Source organism: Oncorhynchus mykiss, chromosome 2 (genome assembly GCF_057628025.1).
Source record: "Oncorhynchus mykiss isolate SJ-2025 chromosome 2, ASM5762802v1, whole genome shotgun sequence".
NCBI classification, from domain to species: domain Eukaryota; kingdom Metazoa; phylum Chordata; class Actinopteri; order Salmoniformes; family Salmonidae; genus Oncorhynchus; species Oncorhynchus mykiss.
In genome coordinates, this window is record NC_143023.1 from 12,952,175 (window position 1) to 12,974,919 (window position 22,745).

Here is a 22,745-nt window from a genome sequence, read left to right on the forward strand (position 1 = left end):
TATTCTAAAACTAACCCTAACCCTTATTCTAAAACTAACCCTAACCCTTATTCTAAAACTAACCCTAACCCTTATTCTAAAACTAACCCTAACCCTTATTCTAAAACTAACCCTAACCCTTATTCTAAAACTAACCCTAACCCTTATTCTAAAACTAACCCTAAATCAAAACCTAACCCTATCCCTAACTGTAACCTTAACAAGCAGTTGCTTATCAACAGATAGTTTGTTAATAGTATGACCATCTGTAGAGCATCTACACTGAGTGAACAAAACATTAAGGACAGCTTGCTACTATTGAGTTGCACCCCGTTTCGCCCTCAGAACAGCCTCCATTCGTTGGGGCATGGACACTACAAGGTCTCCAAAGCGTTCCACGGGGATGCTGCCCCATACTGACTCCAATGCTTCCCTCAGTTGTGTCAAGTAGGCTGGATGTCCTTTGGGAAGTGAACCATTCGTGATACACCCAGAAAACTGTTGAGCTTGAAAAACCCAGCAGCATTGCAGTTCTTGACACAAACCGGTGCGCCTAGCACATACTACCATACCCTGTCCAAAGGCAATTACATATTTTGTTTTGCCCATTCACCCTCTGAATGGCACACATGCACAATCTATGTCTCGAGGCTTAAAAATCCTTCTTCAACCGGTCTCCTCCCCTTCATTTTCACTGATTTAAGTGGATTTAACAAGTGACATCAATATGGGATCATAGCTTTCGCCTGGATTCACCTGGTCAGTCTATGTCACGGAAAAAGCAGACGTCAATGTTTTGTACACTGGGATTATCCAATAAAGTGTGACCGTTCTGGGCACTAAAAATGTAGCGGTATTGACTTAACAATTACAGCAATGCATGTGCAACAGGACACTCTGGGGTCTTCTAGCGATAGTGTGTGTGAGTCTCACCCCTCTGCCTCGGTTTCCTTTGGGGCCTGGACCTCCTTTGACTCCAAAATCACCACTTTCACCCTGAAGATGACAAACAGGAAAAGGGGATTGTTTACTTTTTGTGAGCTTCAGAATGTAATGTGCCATGATTGGATTCCAGCCTTGTTCTCTTATTCATTCTGAAAGGGGAGATTTTATTTCAATAACTGACCTGTAATCCAGGGTAACCATGGAAACCAGGCTCTCCCTTTAAAGTAATCACAAAACACAAGGAATCATTTATTAGTGTCCATCAAACATGTCTGGAATACAAATCTACTGTATATTAAAATCCTTTCATTTGAATGAAAAGATAATAGGCAGAATCTAGCACACAACCAGATCTGATTAGTGAAGGTGCTGGAGGAATAAAATGACACTAGAGAAGTAGGAAAAAGTCTCTGAACACTTCCAGTCAGATGCACATTTATTTCATTTAGCTGAGCTTTCGGTCAGTCGACCATCATTTAGATGAAAAGAGATTTTATTTTATAATCTACTAAGTACATTAACAATATTTTCCAAAGTAGAAAACCTCATCAACTACTAGGATGTCTATGGACAGCAGCTGTTGATCTGAGTACTGAGTAAGTGTACCTTACCTTCATTCCCTGGGGTCCGGGAGGCCCATGGCCGTCACTGCCATCAAGACCCTGTATTAAAGAAAACACACCATCACGTCCCATTCTTACATGACCTTACAAACACATACAGTCTTGCAGTGTGTGTACAGCATGTGTGTGTGCATGCAGGTAAAGTGTGTAATGACAAGGCAACACCTTACCGGCATCCCTCTTGGCCCAAGTGTTCCAAGGGCTCCGTTGACCCCGAGGTCCCCAGGTTGGCCCTGTGAGGAAACCACACAGTATTGGGTTGGAAGAAGGGCTATAAAACATTATTTTACAGACATGTTTTAATGTATACTTTTTATGTGTCTATATGTAATATGTTTCTGTTGCTCTGCAGGCCTGGTAACAAATTGTCCTACCAAGATGGCCAATGTTTTGTATTGTAATGTATTACATAACTGTAGGTCAAAGGTAATGGAATATTTAGAAGATGCAGAGTTTGAGAGTTTGAGAGGACGAGCGTACTAAAAGTCCTAATGGTCAATAGGGAATTATAAATAGGAGTTGGGTTTCAGTTCAACATCTGTTTAGAATCTGTCCAATGTCACTCCTGAACTCAGAGTGATGTGTAGTACGTTCTGTACATGGAGTCTGGGGCAGGATACTATTTATTTGGCCGTTGGCCAAGTTGTTCTGCAAGGACTTCTGATTGGTCAACCCTAAACTAGGATGGGGCTTATTAAATGATATCTTGTTCCTTTGTTCAGTGGGGAAAAGCTGAGGACAGGGGAGACTGAACATCTGAACATCTATCTCCCAGCATAACATCTTGATTTATCCTTCTCAAATAAACCTATTTTTCTCCCCCTGATTTGCTTTGTAGTTTGTGTTATTGAAGAATAACATAAATTGCTAACAAAGGCAATGCACCTTCTGTCCATTCATCCCTCGTCTTCCTGTTGATCCTTTGCCACCCATAGTTCCAGGTGTGCCCTGAGGGAAAAGCCATTCATACGCCATCATTACATGTCAACATCACATAACAGTAGGATTTATGTATCAGGCATCCTCAATGTGGTCAGATGGGATGGAAGTAGAAAGGTAAGAAAAGTGACCTGAGGTCCAGGTAAACCCTGCAGGCCCCTGGGTCCAGGCTGGCCCAAGTCTCCTCTTATACCCTGTGCACACAGGAGAGAAACATGTTCAGCAACAGTAGGTATTGGGGGGACTGTTCCAAATGCAACAGAAGTGCATCAGTAGTAGCATTACTGTGGAGTTGTGGATGAGGGGAATGGGTATATATTACTTACCTGTGGTCCAGAAGGGCCAGGAATTCCTTGGAGGCCTACAACTCCTGGATCCCCTGGTGTTCCCTAGACACACACACACACACACACAAAACACACATACACACACAAAGAACACAGTAATGGGTACATACAGTAAATATAGATAGTAATCCTAGGGACTGTTATTCATGAAGTAGCTTTGTTGATAATGCTGCCTACTGTACATTTGGACCAGGGAGACCTCTTCTTCCTTGAGGACCCTACAAAGCAGGACACAGGACATAATCATCACTTGACAATTGACCAAAAAGGTGAGACAACATCAGTATAACAGGACAAGGACAGCTTAGCAGAAATGAAACTTCGCTCACTGGGTTTCCGACGATTCCACTTTCTGCTCGACTGCCCTCTTCTCCTGGGTCTCCCTGTCGGTGTGGAAAGGGAGACAAGAGAGAAAAGGTGTTTTTGAGGGAGAGAGAGGATGAGAATAACAGCAGTGTTGTCACCCTCCAGGACGGTAAGGGAATCCTGCTTTACTCACTAGAAAGAGCCAGTCAAAATGATCTGGTACTTGCAAATGAACTTGGTGAATAAGCGATTATGATTCTTAGATCAATACATTGACAGTGGCCAACTACAAGCTACATACCGGTAGTCCTGGGTTTCCCCTTCCTCCTTTGGGACCCGCGACAATGCTGTCCACTCCAGAGTCTCCCTAAAAGACCAGAGACTAACTTTTAGTAGCAGTTAGAAAATAAGATATAGAAACACAGCATTTGTTACAGTCTAAACCACAACTGTCAAACTCATTCCAAACTCGTTCCGAGTCTCTGTGGGTTTTTGCTCCTCCCTTGTACCTGATTGATGAATTAAGGTCACTAATTAGTGAGGAACTGCCCTCGTCTGGTTATCTAGATCTTAATTGAAAGGAAAACCTAAAACCAGCAGATACTGGTCCCTGAACCATCGTAAATCATTTGCACTGTTAAATGGCGTCCATAGTTTATGTGACTTACAGGGTCACCTCTAAGTCCACGCTGCCCCTTCACTCCTGGCTCTCCTATGAGGCCGCTGTTGCCCTGCAAGAGAACCCACCATCAATAGGTTAGACATTAGAGAAGAGAATCTAGTAAGAGTAGGATATTGGGGACATAGGAGAAGTATATTGGTGACAGGAGAATGACATTAGTGACATAGGAGTAGTATACTGGTGATGTAGGAGTAGTATATTGGTGACATATGAGAACGATATTAGTGATATAGGAGAAGTAAACTGGTGACATAGGAGTACTATACTGGTGACATAGGAGTACTATACTGGTGACATGGAAGTAGCATATTGGTGACATAGGCGAACGAAATTTGTGACATAAGAGCAGTATACTGGTGACATAGGAGTAGTATACTGGTGACATAGGAGTAGTATACTGGTGACATGGAAGTAGCATATTGGTGACATAGGATAACGATATTAATGACATAGGAGTACTATATTAATGACATAGGAGTACTATACTGGTGACATGGAAGTAGTATATTGGTGACATGGGAGTAGTATATTGGTGACATGGGAGTAGCATATTGGTCACATGGGAGTAGCATATTGGTCACATAGGAGTAGCATATTGGTCACATAGGAGTAGCATATTGGTGACATAGGAGTAGTATATTGGTGACATAGGAGTAGTATATTGGTGACAGGAGTAGGATATTGGTGACATATGAGTAGCGTATTAATGACATAGCAGTAGTATATTAATGACATAGAAGTAGTATATCAGTGACCTAGGAGTAGTATATTGTAGAATATGAGAAATTGTGTTTACTGGTCTTCCTGGGTTTCCTCTCTCTCCTGCAGCTCCAGCTGTTCCAATCAGACCCTGTTCACCGTCAACCCCATCAAGGCCATGGTCTCCATCATTACCCTGCCATGGTAATGTGCACACTGATTCACAACACACTCAACAACAGCAGACGTTTACATCCACACAATGAAAAAAAGAAAGCATCATGGTAAACCTGGTTTTCCATCGGTTAAGACAAAATACCTAGTATACTGCACATAGAAAGGTTTCTACTGTACACTACATTTAGCTGTGTGAACGTGGTATCAACAGCTTCATTCACTTACCCTGTCCCCTCTGTAGGCTCTTGAGCCCTGTAAAAAAACAGAGATCAGATTAGATGGGATTGTTTTAGACTGGTAACTCCAGCGCATCATGGTTCAGAGATCAAATGGGATTATTTTAGACTGGTAACTCCAGCGCATCATGGTTCAGAGATCAGATGGGATTATTTTAGACAGGTAACTCCAGCGTGTCATGATTCAGAGGTCAGATTAGATGGGATTATTTTGGACAGGTAACTGTCCCAGGGTCATGGTTCAGAGATCAGATTAGATGGGATTATTTTGGACAGGTAACTGCCCCAGGGTCATGGTAAAAGGTGATCTAAAAGCAGATGTCGGGAAGACATCTAATGGGAAACATTCCAGACCAGACGGTCTATAAACATAGATTTTTGGTTAGTCAGTAGTCCATCTGCTCACCTTGAGGCCTCTCCTCCCAGAACAGCCCTGTAGTCCCTGTGGGCCAGTGGGACCTGGTGGACCTCTCTCGCCCTGTGGCAAATCAGAGAGCGAGGACAAGGTTCATTGGTTTTAAGGTCAAAGGTCATTAAACTGACTTGTAGAACTTGCCCACCATCCACGATTCATATGTTTTGATTTGTCAGATGTCTGAATACCACACTGAGAATTATTCTTCCCTCCCTGAAAATACACACTTACAATTCCCCCCTCCTCGCCAGGGAAGCCAGGGTGTCCTTTCAGTCCTGGCTGACTCTGTAAGGAGAGAAACGAAAAGCAAATGAGGAAACTGAAACTGGCAAAGGGAGGACTGACAAAGTACATAGACCCACATCTTCTTTACAGTATTTTAACAGTGTTAAATTACTGTGTCACGTCACATCTTAAACACTGTATAATTTTATAAAGAAGGCTCAGAGGGCCTCACCTTTGTCCCTGGGCGTCCTCTGTTGCCACGGATACCCTCATGTCCGGTGCACTTACACATCACATTGCAGCACTCCCTCTCAGCCACTGTGTCCTGGAGAGAGAAAGGGAGAGGGGGAAGAAAGAGGGGGAGAAGGAGAGAGTGGGATAGAAAGAGAGAGAATGAGACCATGTGTTATTAAATCTGTGTCTAAATTAAATATATTAAATCCAAATATGTTGACATACCCTCATAATTGGAGACACCTTTGGAGGCACTCATCTCAAAAGCCAATCTAAAAACAACCAATCACGTCACTGCTCTGTTTTTCTTGTCTCCAGTGGCTCCTGTTGCTAAGTACATTTCTAGCAAGTGACGACTCTATTTCATGGTGTACTATATCCCATTTCCCAGTTTTTTTCTAGTTTTGATGCTTCCAACCTGACTGACAATTCCTTTCTGTCATTTCTGACATCCTTCAACAATGTTTCTGTTTAAAAAAGCAGAAACATTTGTCATTGTACTGTCATTGTACTGTATGACCCAAAATACTCAGACATATCAGAAATACTTCTCTATCCCTACAGCTGGGAATATGACTGGAAATGGAATTACTGTAGATAGAGACATAAAGGACTTACATGTCAGCCCAAAGAGTCTTAGCCAGTCTAAGTGACATACAGTATTACTACAACACAGGGAGATACAACTAAAAGGGTTGTTCTGATTCTGTTGTCACAAAATGATGAACCACTTACTATTTGTGTCAACAGGGTGTTTCCCAAATTGTGCATGCCAATGTTGAGCGGCTGCTTGTAGCCAAATCCTCGCCCAAACTCCACCATCTGAAGAAGGTTGGCATTTTGGACCCCTTCTAGGGCGACTGTAAGCAGGGCGTTGATACCTTTTCCGGAAATGTGACATGGAAGACAGAGATAAAAGTATAACCGATTTTAATGTTCATTTTTGTCTCATGAATGTTCTTAAATTTGTCCGTTTCGGTGGGTTTCCCCTGGTTCTTTAACCTTTAGTGCGGAGAAGTTCCGACTCTTGCTCCAGTTTCACCACGTCATCATCGAGTCCGTCTGAGAAGATCACCAGCACCTAAAGGACAAAGTAGTTGTGACATTGTTATTACAATGTGATATAACCAACAAAATATGTTATGAAATGAACATTTTTGGAGTCTGGGATCAACCACACAGGAGACATAATGTTTGGGCCCACCTTCACGCCAGCATTAGATTTCTGGAACTTATCACTGAAGGAGCGCAGGAGGAAGGTGTTGAAGTATGTTGTCTGGGAGGTCTGCAGGGCCATAACCTTCTCCACAATTTTCTCGTCGTACTTCTCAAAGTTGTAGTCGTAGAGAACCTTTCCGTCCTGCTCCACCACGTGGAAGCCAATGTTAGTCTCAATGGAACCATCTCCCGCCACGCAGCACAGGCCCTTCAGGTTGGACACATAGCGGATGATCTGTGGCAGGAAGGCCTGTAGCTGGGCTTGGCCATCGAAGAGCCCCTGGGCGGTGGCCCTGCGTGTAATATCGAACCCCATGGCGATGTCTATGGTGCAGTCTATTGGACACAGACACACTCATTATTACTTATCATCCAAATGAACCCCTTTAACAAGTTCAAAAACTTTATGTGTTAGATTTACTCAAGGATAATATGAGACAATGTAAAATAGCCTGTTTTTCAAACACTAACAAGCATTCTTTGATGAGGGTTTTACATTGAGTCAGGAGAGACAGAGGAAATAAAACGTGCATACGGTTTACTCACCTGCTTGAGTGTCTGGTACCTTGGAGGAGCATATAGTATCCACCACCTTCTTCTTGATCTTGTCCAGGCTGGCAAAGTCCTGCACAGAGAAGACCCTTTCCGGGTTGAGAGTGATTTTCCCAAGCTCAACAGGTTTGTGGTCTTTCCCGATACCGATGGAAAACACCTCAATGTTCATGGCCTTGAGCTTCTCTGCTGCATCAACAACATCATCATCTGAACGTCCGTCAGTGATCACAACCAGGTTCTGAGAGACCTTGGCATTGATACGGCTCCCTCTAGCTGGTTGGAAGTACTCTGTACGGACGTAGTTCAGGGCGTTTCCGATGTTCGTTGTGTACCTAATCTGCATCGTATTGTTTATCTGGTTGTTCACCTCTGCTTCTGTGTAATACTCATTCAAGAAGAACTCCTTTTTAGGATCACTGCTGAACTGGGCGACTCCCACCCGGAAGGACTGCTCTGCAATGTTGAAGCTGGAAACAAGGTCTGTGGCAAACTTCTTCATGATAGTGAAGTCGGTGGTGCTGATGCTCCCTGAGCTGTCAATCAACAGGACCAGATCCCCCTGCGTTTTTTCACAGACTAGGAGGAGAAGAGAAGATGTCAGATCACGTTGAACCATCTTAACCATTGCTTAAGCTACAAGGCTTTGTACTTTCAGCGTAGATGTTTTTACAGTTGGATTCTGTCTTACCTGGTTTGCTGGTTTGGCAGAATTCAAAGGCAATATTTTTCTGCAATGTATTTAGTTTATGGAAGTCATCCACAAAGAAAACCTTATTTTTGTCCCCTGCCATGAGCTCAAGCTCTTGCTTATTTGCTCCAACCACTCCGATGCTATAGACTACGATCCCATTGTCCCGTAGCTCCTTGGCTGGCCCAGCTAGGCTATAGGGGTCAGTAGCCTCACCATCTGTGATCACCATCAACCACTGGGGAACATTTAGGGCCTTTCGCCCACCATACTGTGCACCAAAATAACCCAAGGAATACTTGAGTGCCTTTCCAGTGTAGGTGTCTCCAATGGGCTCTCTAAGCTTTGTGATGGCACTATTGACATCTCGCTTAGATTTGTATTCGTTGAGTGTGAATTTAGACTCGGGGTTGTCTGAAAAGACAATCAGACCATAGCGTGTCTGCTTCTCCCCAACAGAGGTTTCATTGACCACGGACATCATGAAGTTTTTCATTATGTCAAAATTATCTGAGCTGATGCTGGTGGAGCCGTCCACCAAGAAAATGATGTCTGCGATCTCCGTCCTCACACACTCTGGTGGAAGAGAAGAAGAGATAGAGGAAAATATCAATGTCAAAATCTAAGAAATATGAACTCATTGTTGCTTTTAAGTAATGTTTCATGAACCAAGTGACACTCACCTCTCTCCGGATCACAGATTGCCAATGCCAGTTGGCTATCCAAAGCCTTGAGTGCATCAAAGTCCCTCTCGGAGTAGACCCTCTCCTGTGCGCCACTGATCTCCACTAACTGTGTATTGTTGGCATTGACCACCCCAATAGCGTAGATGATCACACCCTTGTCTTGAAGTTTCTTGGCAGGAGACATTACCTCATCCTGCGCCTCACCATCGGTTACGACAATCAGGAACTGCTTCACGTTAGTGCGCCCTCCTTTCGGTGGGTCAAAGAACTGTGAGGTGTAGGACAGGGCTTTGCCGGTGTGTGTGCCCCCGCCTATCTGTTGCATCGTTTGTAAATCCTGCAGCATGCCTTCCTTATCGTTATGCTTGTTGAGAGGGAAGATCACCTGTTGGCTGGTGCTGAACTGTATGATGCCCACGTGCACTTTATCCAGGCCTATGTCAGATTTGTTGATGATGGATTGCATTAAGACCTTCATCTTCTGGAAGTCTGGGTTGTTGATGCTACCTGAGCTGTCAATCAAGAAGAGGACGTCCCCCTTCATGTCCTTGCAAACTATGAATAGAGAACAAATATTAATTTAGCTGTCGTTATAGCTCAATGTGTGCTCATAATCAATCCCTGGAAAGAGACAAGGTGTTTCATATTTTTACTGAAATCAGAAAATAAACAAGATCTAACACTTAAAAACAATAGAGATGCCCTTACTATCAGGGGAGCAGATATCTGTGATGATGTCATTTTTTATTGGTTTCAGAGCGTCAAAGTTGTTGACAAAGAACTTCTTCTCTTGGCTGCCAGCAATCTCCAGCAGCTGTGTATCGTTAGCTAGCTTCACCCCAATGGCATATATGGTGATGCCCTGCGCCCTCAGCTTTGCTGCTTGATCCTTCACGTTGTCTTCAGACTCTCCGTCTGTGATGACAATGAGGTACTCGCGAACTTTGTTACCACGGGTGGCCTTAGCCCGATCAAAGTGGGGACCCATAGAGTTCAGCGCTAATCCGGTCTTTGTCCCGCCTCCAAGTTGGATGATACCATCCACTGCTTTCTCCACTGAAGGTTTGTCAGGGTAGGTTGTCAAATCAAACTCAAGAGTTGGTGTATCAGAGAACTTTACCACACCCACGCGGATATGATACGGTCCGATGTGGAATGTGTTTATGAATTTGTTAATAAATGTCTTCATGTCAGCAAAGTCTGTTTGTTCAATACTCCCTGAGTGGTCGATCAGGAAGAACATGTCTGCTTCATCTGTCTGCAAACAGCCTAGAATCAAAAGAGAAAAGAAAGCACTAGTGTCATCTCGGAGATCACATTATATCTGTATCAACATTCTTCTACAAATTAAACAACAAGAAGCATTGTTAGTCATTTTGATCTCACTTTGCTTGGCAGTGTATGTCCTTGCGTTGTCTTTGACTGCTTTTTTAAGGATGTTGTAGCACACGCTCCTCTTCAGGCTCTTCTCCAGGGTCTTGAGCTTGGCATAGCTGTCCACATGCAATACGTGCTTGTTAGGGGGATCTGAAGCGATCTGTCTCAGCTCGTTCTCGTCAGCATCCTTGATCCCCACTGCATAGACAGTGACACCATCTCTGCGCAGTGCAGCGGCATGAGAAGTTACGTTGTCCTGGGACTTTCCGGTGATGACTATCGCCACCTGCTGCACCCCCTGTTCTTTCCGGCTGCCCCTCTCCTTGATAAACATCTTCTCCCTGGCATACTCCAGGGCCTCGCCAGTGTATGTGAGACCGTGTCGGTGGGGCAGGATCTTGATGAACTGAAGGATATCTGTTTTTTCTTGGAAGGAGTTGAGGTAGACCTGGGCCGAGGCCTTGTTGCTATAGAGGACGATGCCCACCCTCACCCGGTTGAAGTCTATATCTAGGCCGTCCACTATCTTGTGGATGAATCCACGAACCAGCTGGAAGTTTGCAGTTCTATTGCTCAAAGACTCATCAACTATAAACACAATGTCAGCCAGTGAAGCTTCACTGCAATCTGCAATAGAGAGGAAATTGTTAGTCAACAACATATGTTATCCTTTGTGTATAATGAGCAACTATTTCACAAGAGATCAGATGTTCACTTAATTCAGCAAAAATCCACAAATGCCCTTACCGTCAGTCACAGTGACCACCTCTTCAGTCTCAAAGACAGTCTTTAGCTCATAGTTGATGGATGTAGTCTGGTAAAAGAATGACGAGGAGGCCATTAACTTTAGCTCTGGAAGTGTAGATTCACCCAACCCGATAGACACAATGGTTGTCCCTTCAGATTTGATAGTACGTGCCACCTTCATCACGTTATCCTTCGAATCCCCCCCTGTCACCGTGACTAGAAACTGCCGGTAGCCTTGTTCATTACGGCCACCAGACGCTGTGGTGAAGAAGTGTGCACGGGCGTATTCCAGGGCATCGCCCAGGTGACGAGACCTGTTGGGACGCAGCGGCAGCCTGAATTTCCTAAGAGCTGCCAAGTACTCTTCCTTGGTGTTGTGGGTGTTCAGTAAGAACTCCACCTTGGTGTCCTGGGCAAACTGGGCCAGACCCAGGCGCATCGTTTTAGTGCTCGGGTTGAGTTGGTTGACCAGTCGCATCAGAAGGGTTCTGACCAGCTGGAAGTCTGCCTGCGTCATATTGCTGTCCACCAGGAAGAAGATATCAGAGAACTTTTGGATTAGAGCTGAAAAAATAAAGAATAATTGCTATGACAACAGTGTGAATGTATGTCATATTTTATTTTCATTTTTAGAAATGATCCTTTGAATGTTGACTTTAATGTTGGCACAAGCGGCCGTAACCAATGTCTGTCTCTCAAGGTTGCATACTTTTGCTTAGAATGGCATCCCATGGTACAACTAAGACAAGTTACTTGGATTACATACTTTGCAAGTTCAACATTCACAATTTGTTACAACATACAGTATGTTTCCTTATAAAAGTCCCTTACCCATCCTCTGGTTCTCCATGGTAACACAGACAGTCTGCAGCAGACCCTGAGAAAGTGTTTGTAGGGCCTGGAAACTTTCTATGTTGACCAGGAAACGCTCATGGGGCCTGTTAGTGATATCCTTCAGCTCGGTGATGTTGGCTGCCCCAACTCCAATAGCAAACACAATGACCCCTTGCTGCCTTAGCGCCTTGGCTGGCAGCGTTACCTTGTCCGCAGACGCCCCGTCGGTGAGCACCACAGCAATCTGAGGCACCCTCTGACCAGCGCGGCTACCGTTGGCCTTGGTGAAAAACTCTTCCCGAAGGACAGTAATGGCGTTGCCGATGGCTCTGCCTCTGCTCTGCCCGAGCTGTACAAGCCCGTCCACTTGCTCCAGTAGGGCCCTTTGGTCCGTATGTTCCCCCAAATGGAATTGCTTCTGGATCTCATTACTGAACTGGGCCAGTCCTACACGAACCTTGTCCGCTCCGATATCCAGCCCCTCGATGAAGCTGTGGAGAAATCTCTGAACCTCCAGGAAGTTGCCTTTGCTGATGCTGCTGGAGCCATCCACAAGGAACACAATGTCAGCCACTGTGGCATTGAGGCACTCTGGAGATTAAGGAAAATAATAATATAATTTATTTTGTAAAGAATATTTTTCAAATGGAAACAATAAATATACTGTTATAGTACCTTGTACCACTTTGGATATTGGTCTCTTTTCCTCATCTACTTTAGTACATAGCACCTGGATGAGGCTCTGGGAGATCCCCTGCAGCGCATCAAAGTCTGACACGCTGTACACGTGCTGGTTATGAGGTGTAGTGGCAATCTCCTTCAGCTGATCTTCGTGTGCTTCTTTGATCCCGATGGCGTACAGCGTGACGCCCTGCTTCTTCAGCTTAAGGGCATGCAGCCCCACCTTGTCCATTGATTTACCGTCAGTGATCACCATGCCGATCTGGGGCACGTTCTCATTCACCCGGCTCCCTGCGCGGTCAACAAAGAGCTCGTTCAGCAGGAAGTCCAGGCCCAGGCCCGTATTGGTTACACCACCCATAAAACGCAGGCTGTTAATGTGCTGCAGGATGTCCTGTTTGTCCTGGAAGGTGTTGAGGAAGAACTCGGTGCGTGGTGTGTTGCTGTACTGGACCAGACCGATGCGCACCTGGTCGGGGGCCACATCAAAGCTGTTAACCAGCGTGTACAAGAACTGGCGAATCTGTTTGAAGTTCTCTGAGCCGATGCTCCCTGAACCGTCCACCAGGAAGACTATGTCGGCCACGGCTTTTTCCTTGCAGCCTGGGAGGGGAAGAAAATAGTTGTCAGCCAATGGAATTCCGTACAAGTGTCTAAACCACAAGGTTTTTTGTGCATGGGATGAGCAATGAAAGCAATTAATCAATAAATCAATCTATTAATCAAATATTATTTTTATTGTGCTTTCATAAAAAACAATTTCTTATAACTGCTCAGCAGTCTAAAGCCCCAAAGAGTTGGTCATAATTTTGCATTTGTGTGGTATTTCTTCAATGTTTCTATATTTATGCCATTCTGGACTGTGGTCTGCATTCTGGAATGATTCAGATGTCAGGAGACAAACATGCTTACCTGTTTTTTGTGCTCCGTTAACCAGAAAACATGTTGCTATGGTGAAGATGGCCAGGAGGCCCTGTGTCCCCTCCATGTTGGAACGTTTCTCTAGTCTCTCTCCTTGAACACAAACATGGACAGATCAACTGTTGGAACACAGAAAGTTGCTGTTTATCAGATCAAGTTGTGTTGACAACAGATTAAACTGAAATGTGGTTAAATCTAATTTAAACATAGCATCCTGTGACATCCTGGACTTCATTTATAAATGTTTCTTACACGATAACAGATTATTTTGCTCTACTCATGCTCATGCTCAGGGTTGGGGAGTAGGATTACATGTACAGATACATCTGAAAAACGACATGATTACATCAAGGATTATTTTTAGTTTTTGCGAAATAAACAAATCTAACACTTCTGTTTTCTTCAATGACATTCAAATCAGCATTGAAAAAGGAGCAAGTTTAAGTTTGTTCTCCCTGAGCGAGTCTGACCACAAATCAGAGACCAATATGATGGCACACCAAATGTGTTTGATGGATTGCGGGAAAAGAGCAGGAATGGGCTTCTGTAGTCTACAGTCAAAGCTATGTCTTCTAATGGTGCGACTGCTGTCGGCTTCAAAAGATTATCCAACTTGAATAAATGCTTGGAGGTAAGGATGACAGCAGTGGTGTAGTCTACGGCGATACGGATATTACTTATTATTGATATCTACATAGCGCATTGATGGGAATCACACTGCTGCTCTCTCTTTTAGCTATTTGCGCCTTATGGATTGTTGTTGTTGTGGATGGCTGTTCACAAATCTATACGTGTATTTGAACCCAATAAATGTTTGAATTCAAGAAGTTAAAGCTGCCTATCAATCATTGTTTTTGAAACCAGTGGACAGCCGGTGAAAAACGTGGTCTTGCAACATCTGCATAATGCGGATCCCAGTCTATGGAATAAAGGTGGGGCTTTTATTGCTCAATCTAATTCATGCTAATCCCAAAAAATCCCATAGGCCTAATGGACACATGCTCAACCTTGTACACTTTTAATAGACTTACAGGGGACAATCTGTAGTTGCAACATCCATTTTTAGACTTATAAATTGTATGTATATGTGCCTCATGAGCTTAATTCAACTGTCACACTTGTCACACTTGTCATGATGTTGCCCTCTTTGGGTACAGCAAGCCCCATTCCCCTCTCCCTGCCTCCTACAACTAGACTGCTGTGGTCAGAGAGGTCGTAAATTCCTGGAAGAGATTATCTCCTCATGGCCACAGTATAGTGACAGAGTGAATTTTCAGAACAAAGGAATTTCTTCCAACTCACAGAACTTGAGGTCCGAACAACATTTATGTTCTGGAGAAGGTATAAAAGATCGGTGAAGAATTCAGCTACGATCTGGTCCGTTTGGTACAAGTTTGTAAAACTCATGAGAGACGGTGCGGCCACATTACCATAACACTGTTAATATAATAGCCTCAGATATGAGGTTTACATCTAATTGTTGTATAAGATGAACAAGTGAGGATGATACTGTTTGTAAAATTGTGTAATGTGATTTTGGACTGTTTAATGAAGGAAACTCCAATTCCCTTTTGAGTTTAACTAAATCAGAGGACCGCCCATGAGCCCAGTTCGGGTCGGGCATCCTGGGACAGGCCCTTTTCTGCAACTCCCGAATAAAACTCCAACTTTGAGAAGTTTTCAACATACCATGTTTTCTCTCAATCACGAGAGGACAAAGGTTGCAGATGATTGCTGAATCTTTTAACCATACCACGTGGTTAAACTCTTAAGACTATCGATACCGACAGAATAAGAACAAGTCTTTGATATTAATTACTAGTCTGCAGCTAGGAATTCGGTATCATTGAAAGTGAAGAACGACAACCGCCGAAACATGAATGAATGTCACTCTGAACTATCCATTCTAACCACGACAGAGAGAGAGAGAGACGGACAATTCTACAAAAGAAACAAACTTTTCAACAGTGATCAAGACGACACACTGAGCGTAAATATATATATTGATTGTAATTGTTCCCGAATGAGTGAGCGTTCATGTGCAAAGGATTAGCATTTCAATTGTTATAATTATCTACTCTGTAGTGACTTCTCAGCTGACCCCCACTCCCCTTTCGTCTAACAAGTCGCCATGCCGGTTTAGCCCGCTAGGGCACATTCCCCTATCATTTCTTGTAAACATATTTACTTGTTTGTTTATGCACTTCTGTGATTGTTTGGTTAGTTAATAAATAAATTATTTAAGACAATTGATGTATGACTCATAATGAAGACTGGGTTCATGCAGATAGGCAACAATTTACGACGTTTGGAATGAGACTAACGTGAGGTAAAATAATTAATTAATTAATTCGAAGACTAATTGATCAGATATAAAATATCTGAAAAGTTATATTAGGAAATTATAACTTTGTAATCTGAATATTTTCCTTGGTGCCCCGACTTCCTAGTTAATTACAGTTGCATGATTAATCAGTTGATCGCGTAATACTAATTACAGAGAATCTTTGATAAAACTAAGTCTTCAATTTAATGATAGTAAAGACATGACACTCTCCATGAGAACTCAAAATATAAGAATGTTTTACTCCATTGTTTTGTAAACATTGTAAATGTAAACCAACACTGTATAGCCTCATAACATGGATATCATGGATGATCAGTCATTTTGTTATTGTTTCATCTGTGGATTTGCCATTTAAACATCTGCATATTATCAAGATATTAAAGTGTCACCAACAAAAAGGTAAACAATAGGCCTATAGCAAGTGCAGCATATGACATTCATTTTTCCCATGTACATTGCACTTTTCAGTAGTGCTCAAAGCATGCCATTCCATGAGCGAAGAATTCATCTTTCAACTCAAATCAATGAGCCCAATCAATCCTCCATGACAACAAAATCGTAAACAACAGAGTAGTTTGGCTAATAAGTCCTTCATTTTGGGGTCATGCTCAGATAAAACAATTTGGCTAATCTATACTTTCATATTTCCAAATCCTATTCTTGAAGATCAAGGGGCATAACATTTATTGGAATGACTGGAATTCTGATAGACTTTTAATGCAAAAATAAAATTGAATCGTATTATTATATGTAGTAGAAAGTGATGGGTTAGAAGCCTACAAAACCAACCCAGAAAGTCAAATTTAACATCCATATATGGCCAGCTATGTAAACTTTAACATTGATTTATCCTGCAATAGATGTCGATCAATTGGTAACATACATTTTTGGCTTCTTCTAATGCCGCTTAAGGGAAAGTAACCAAAACGTAACGAAATGTAATCAGATTACATTAGAGTTTGAGTAATCCAAAAGTTACATTACTGATTACAATTTTGTACAGGTAACTAGTAACTAACACATTACATTTAGAAAGTAACCTACCCATCCCTGCTCATGCATGTGTAACAGTGTTGCTCCTGTCACTCTCCTCACCCCAACCTGGGCTAGAAAATAGGGATCCTATGAACACATCAACAACTGCCTCAGACGAAGCATCGTTACCTATCGCTCCACAAAAGCCTTTACATTAGTACCTTGGACCACTGCAGAGCAAGGGAAACAACTACTTCAAGGTCTCAGAGAGTGTTGTCACCGATTGAAATGCCACTAGCGCGCATCACTAACTAGCTAGCTAGTTATTTCACACCGGTTACATATCAGTGCCTAAATTAGATCATACATTTTTTAAATAGTTTGTGGCAATGTGGAGGTGGAGGAAAGGGTACTGTGACAATTTGTGTATCTTACAGTAAAATCAAGGTCAAACATGTAATGACTTCAGAGCACAGTTGGCCAAACATGAAGCATCTGGATGAAATGGATTTCTCTGGGTTGCTGCTCTGTAAATAGATAGCCAATCAGTTCCAGATGTAGTGCATCAGACAACATCTAAGGTCCCTGATGGCTTGTGTGTGTGTGTGTGCGTGCGTGTTTGTATTCATGTGTGCGTGTGTCTATGTGTGTTTGCACACGATTGCACATGCATGTGTGTGTGCGTGTGCATGTACCTCAGAAGTGTGGGCGATGACACTGGATTGATGGATTGACTGGATTGACATACTCTTGATAATATTTAATTATATTTTGAATGAATTGGCAGTAGAGTTGTTTTTATGTTACTCTAAATTGAGTAAATTACAGTTTGTAGAGTTAAATATAAACACAGAATAGAGTAGAAATAACTCTAAAAATGTAACTCTGCAACAATAGTTATTTTTGCTCTATTTAGACTGGGACCAAATAATATATTTTGTAGAGTATAATTGTATTCAATTTTAGTAAAATTTACTCAGATAAATTTACTGTGTAGGAGAACCCTTTCAAGAACCCTTTTTGGTTCCATGAAGAATCCTTTCCATAGAGGGTGCTACATGGAAAAAGGGCATCATAAGCATCATAAGGTACTAACATCCCAGCATCATAAGGTGCTAATATCCCAGCATCATAAGGTGCTAACATCCCAGCATCATAAGGTACTAACATCCCAGCATCATAAGGCGCTAACATCCCAGCATCATAAGGTGCTAACATCCCAGCATCATAAGGTGCTAACATCCCAGCATCATAAGGTGCTAACATCCCAGCATCATAAGGTACTAACATCCCAGCATCATAAGGCGCTAACATCCCAGCATCATAAGGTGCTAACATCCCAGCATCATAAGGTACTAACATCCCAGCATCATAAGGTGCTAACATCCCAGCATCATAAGGTGCTAACATCCCAGCATCATAAGGTACTAACACCCCAGCATCATAAGGTACTAACATCCCAGCATCTTAAGGTACTAACACCCCAGCATCATAAGGTACTAACATCCCAGCATCATAAGGTACTAACACCCCAGCATCATAAGGTACTAACATCCCAGCATCATAAGGTACTAACTACCCAGCATCATAAGGTACTAACACCCCAGCATCATAAGGTACTAACATCCCAGCATCATAAGGCGTCATCCAGTGACAAACTTCATTAGTGAACAAACGTACCTTAACAGGGGAATGGTCTATTATGCAACTGTACAGCATGGTGATTAATGGTGGGTAGTATGATAAGCATGATCTGCAGTAGTCTGGAGTGTCTGTGAAATACTGTTACAGCATTTTGGGAACAAAGACTGTCACAGAATGTTTGAGAAAGTTATCCAAATGTTCTCAGAACATGATTTTGGCAAATGGACAAGAATTTCTTACAATTAATTTCAAGCACACATACCATTCTACTGTTTATTTTTGATCCGGTTTATCCACGGCAAAGAGATATATTTTCCATAATACTTTGAACCTAATTAATTTGTTCAATACACTCTTCAAACATGTTGAACATACAAGTTGCGCATGCTGTCTATAGCCTAACTATAATCAACAAGGCAGCTGTATTATCTTTGTAGCCCTAAATGTTTAACATTTCAGAGTAGACTATTCACTTGCTGAACTTAAATTAACGCAAACTGCGACGACAGGTAGGCCTATCCAATGGACACTGTAGTGGCTTAACACTTAGTACTTATTTATATAATAAGAAAGACTCTGAAGACAAGCAATTGAACTGGAGCTTCACATTCACTCAAACGAGTTAGTACCAGAATAACATAGAACACTGCGCATGACCAAGGGTGCTCCATCCTTAAAGGGGACATCAGTAATTAACAGAACATAACAGACACCATCAATCGAGGGATTTGTGATCAATTCACTTCAGCCTACTTATTTTATTAGTCTACACGATTATTTTACATTTTAAAAAATGTACTTAACAACTTTGCACTTAGAATAACATCCTCAAAAACACCCATTGAATTCAAAAGTTTGTCTATAAAAACCTACATTATGTTTCCAAGTATGTCCCTCAAAAGGATAATTAGGCATATACACTGAGACATTGTGAGCTAATTCGTTAAATCACAGCATGTTTGTATTATTTAAATGTAGATTAGGTTTGCATGCACAACAAACAAAAAAAGCGTATGGAAAATGTATAAACTTACAATGTGGCTGAAGCACTATCTGGTGCGCGCAGGCAGGAATCCCATTCCCTTATAGAACCCAAAGCCCAATCTTGTTCTGCAGAAATTGGTGCGGCAGGCCACTCCTCACACCCCGCCCCGAATCATCGATTGGTTAGGCAAAGAGTAGCCTACAGTATTCATCCCGCTACTATTCGGTATAGTCTACACGACCTGTGCGTCATACACACCCCTACATCCCCCTGAATTAGTTCTACCGGGAAACTTGATGTTCGGAGCTGCGGGAAGGAATTCTAAGGAAATTCTGAAGCAGATAGAAATAGTAAAGTGACGTAACAGGAGTGGTTATTTGTACCAGGAGACTAACACCATTAAATATTGGTGTTATAATATTAGCCTTTACAATAAAGGCCTTGTGTTGTTGGTCTTTATCGGTTATGTAAGGCTCTGTCAATTTTGATGAATTGGTGCCTCTGGGGAAATTCAAACGGCTGATTGAGGACCGTTTGTTTTCTACCATTGTGTTTTGCAAGAGGAGCGGGAATGTGCATCCAGTGCTATATGCTCTTCAACATATAATGAGATTTACAAACCTCACAACTGTCACGACTCAGACCGAAGGTGGCTCCCCTTCCCGTTCGGGTGGCGCTCGGCGGTCGTTGTCACCGGCCTACTAGCTGCCACTGATTCTTTTCTCCCCCTCCTTATGTGTTTATTGATTACACCTGTTTGGAGTTTGTTGTAATTAGTTGGGCTTTATTAGTCAACCGGCCCACCCGTTTCTTTGTGCGGGATTGATTATTGTAACCCTGGTGTTTGATACAGACGAACGTGTTGGTTTATGTTATCGTTCCCCGTGTCTGGGGCATTTTGTTTTGAGCACCAAGTGTTTAGTGGGGTGGCCGTGGTTCACCGTGTGCGCATTAAAAGAGCACTATATTGAACTCTCTGTTTTCCTGCGCCTGACTTCACACTCACGACACCCAGTACCTTACAACAACCTTGCCAAGCCTCACAACCTTGTCTTGCTTTTCTGTAACTTTCAGTGACAATTACTAACACCTTTGATCATTTTGCTGTTACCTATCCAGACCTAGCAGGATAGGTGAAATATAACTGCACCTCTCTGCTCTAGTACACCCCACTCGAAAACACACCTTCAGTGAACTCCATCCCATTTCTGACACCAGTGCAGAAGAAGTTGGGGCTCCCGAGTGGTGCAGTAGTCTAAGGCACTGCATCTCAGTGCTTGAGGCATCACTACAAACACCCTGGTTCAAATCCAGGCTGTATCACAACTGGCTGTGATTGGGAGTCCCATAGGGCAGCTCACAATTGGCTCAGCATCATCCGGGTTTGGCCGGTGTAGGCCGTCATTGTAAATAAGAATTTGTTCTTAACTGACTTGCCTAGTTAAATTTAAAAAAGTTGTGATGCCAAGAGGTCTGACTCTGAAACCTTTTTCACTCAGCAGACATTTATCCTCGGGCAACACCTGTCACTTTGCTCCTGCTTGTCAAGGTTTAAACTCAGTCCAGTTACCATGCTAACCCCACACTGGCATATAGTAGCCTAGGCCAGTGTTTCCCAGCTCCGGTCCTCCAGTATCCCCAACAGTACACAGTTTTATTGTAGCCCCGGACAAGCACACTTCAACTTGTCAACTAATCATCAGGCCCTCAATGAGTTGAATCAGGTATGTTTGTCTGGGCTGCAACACGTGTGCTGTGGGGGTACTCGAGGACTGGAGTTGGGAACTGCTGGGCTACAACTAGTTACATTTATGGCCTCATTTAGCATGCTATAAAACTCACCACAGAACTGCAGCAAACACAACCCTTTTTACATAACTATTTTTTATATTCAATGAATTGCCTCCCACGCCACTCTGCCTCCTGAACAAAGAAATACATTCGTTTCCAGATCATTGCTTTTTGGTCTACACTCCCTGAATGTAATAGCTGAGTGAGTTAGGAATTGAGCTCAACCCTGCATCTTTTTAATAAACATGACAGGACTTATTTCTCAACGTAAAAAATGTACTGCCAGTGTACTTGTATTTGGCAACTCATGTTTAGATGTCATAGATGTGACGGGATAATGGGCTGATGAATACTTTGCGGTGGGCTTTTCTTAGTTTGTTCAGACATGTGCGAGCATAGCCGCGGGAAGTAGGAGTACTGAGGAGTTGGGAAATCAAATGTATCAACCCATGGAGGTCTGGATTTGGAGTCACACTCAAAATGAAAGTGGAAAACCACACTACAGGTTGATCCAACTTTGATGTAATGTCCTTAAAACAAGTCAAAATGAGGCTCAGTAGTGTGTGTGGCCTCCACGTGCCTGTATGACCTCCCTATAATGCCTGGGCATGCTCCTGATGAGGTGGCGGATGGTCTCCTGAGGGATCTCCTCCCAGACCTGGACTAAAGCATCCGTCAACTCCTGGACAGTCTGTGGTGCAACGTGGCGTTGGTGGATGGAGCGAGACATGATGTCCCAGATGTGCTCAATTGGATTCAGGTCTGGGGAACGGGCGGGCCAGTCCATAGCATCAATGCCTTCCTCTTGCAGGAACTGCTGACGCACTCCAGCCACATGAGGTCTAGCATTGTCTTGCATTAGGAGAAACCCAGGGCCAACCGCACCAGCATATGGTCTCACAAGGGGTCTGAGGATCTCATCTCGGTACCTACTGGCAGTCAGGCTACCTCTGGCGAGCACACGGAGGGCTGTGCGGCCCCCCACACCATGACTGACCCACCGCCAAACTGGTCATGCATGATGTTGCAGGCAGCAGAACGTTCTCCACCGCGTCTCCAGACTGTCACGTCTGTCAAATGTGCTCAGTGTGAACCTGCTTTCATCTGTGAAGAGCACAGGGCGCCAGTGGCGAATTTGCCAATCTTGGTGTTCTCTGGCAAATGCCAAACGTCCTGCACGGTGTTGGGCTGTAAGCACAACCCCCACCTGTGGACGTCGGGCACTCATACCACCCTCATGGAGTGTGTTTCTGACCGTTTGAGCAGACACATGCACATTTGTGGCCTGCTGGAGGTCATTTTGCAGGGCTCTGGCAGTGCTCCTCCTGCTCCTCCTTGCACAAAGGCAGAGGTAGCGGTCCTGCTGCTGGGTTGTTGCCCTCCTACGGCCTCCTCCACGTCTCCTGATATACTGGCCTGTCTCCTGGTAGCGCCTCCATGCTCTGGACACTGACAGACACAGCAAACCTTCTTGCCACAGCTCACATTG

General features: G+C 43.3%; 1 protein-coding gene across 3 annotated transcripts in view; it reads right to left on the reverse strand.

Moving 5' to 3' along the window:
- The window catches only part of LOC149984847 (collagen alpha-6(VI) chain-like), a 28,658-nt gene extending 8,948 nt beyond the window's left edge, over window positions 1-19,710 (reverse strand). For 2 of the 3 annotated variants that reach the window (XR_016484287.1, XM_090189069.1), the window contains exons 1-29: window positions 19,515-19,710; window positions 13,506-13,607; window positions 12,588-13,196; window positions 11,910-12,503; window positions 11,079-11,642; window positions 10,341-10,958; window positions 9,663-10,223; window positions 8,952-9,509; window positions 8,269-8,844; window positions 7,572-8,156; window positions 7,012-7,361; window positions 6,810-6,888; window positions 6,543-6,688; window positions 5,806-5,898; window positions 5,580-5,633; window positions 5,340-5,411; window positions 4,923-4,949; window positions 4,618-4,716; window positions 3,808-3,870; window positions 3,441-3,506; window positions 3,163-3,216; window positions 3,016-3,051; window positions 2,813-2,875; window positions 2,618-2,680; window positions 2,433-2,495; window positions 1,718-1,780; window positions 1,536-1,586; window positions 1,106-1,141; window positions 913-975 (exon numbers count right to left, since the gene is read on the reverse strand). Coding sequence is in view for 2 of the 3 variants with exons in the window: in XM_090189069.1 (XP_090045195.1) it covers window positions 913-975; window positions 1,106-1,141; window positions 1,536-1,586; window positions 1,718-1,780; window positions 2,433-2,495; window positions 2,618-2,680; window positions 2,813-2,875; window positions 3,016-3,051; window positions 3,163-3,216; window positions 3,441-3,506; window positions 3,808-3,870; window positions 4,618-4,716; window positions 4,923-4,949; window positions 5,340-5,411; window positions 5,580-5,633; window positions 5,806-5,898; window positions 6,543-6,688; window positions 6,810-6,888; window positions 7,012-7,361; window positions 7,572-8,156; window positions 8,269-8,844; window positions 8,952-9,509; window positions 9,663-10,223; window positions 10,341-10,958; window positions 11,079-11,642; window positions 11,910-12,503; window positions 12,588-13,196; window positions 13,506-13,581 (6,282 nt within the window). In the remaining variant the exon portion in view is untranslated. Of the gene's footprint in view, window positions 1-912; window positions 976-1,105; window positions 1,142-1,535; window positions 1,587-1,717; window positions 1,781-2,432; window positions 2,496-2,617; window positions 2,681-2,812; window positions 2,876-3,015; window positions 3,052-3,162; window positions 3,217-3,440; window positions 3,507-3,807; window positions 3,871-4,617; window positions 4,717-4,922; window positions 4,950-5,339; window positions 5,412-5,579; window positions 5,634-5,805; window positions 5,899-6,542; window positions 6,689-6,809; window positions 6,889-7,011; window positions 7,362-7,571; window positions 8,157-8,268; window positions 8,845-8,951; window positions 9,510-9,662; window positions 10,224-10,340; window positions 10,959-11,078; window positions 11,643-11,909; window positions 12,504-12,587; window positions 13,197-13,505; window positions 13,634-19,514 lie in introns of all 3 variants that reach the window. The other variant, XM_090189074.1, reaches the window with a different exon arrangement.
- Window positions 19,711-22,745: the final 3,035 nt, after the last annotated feature.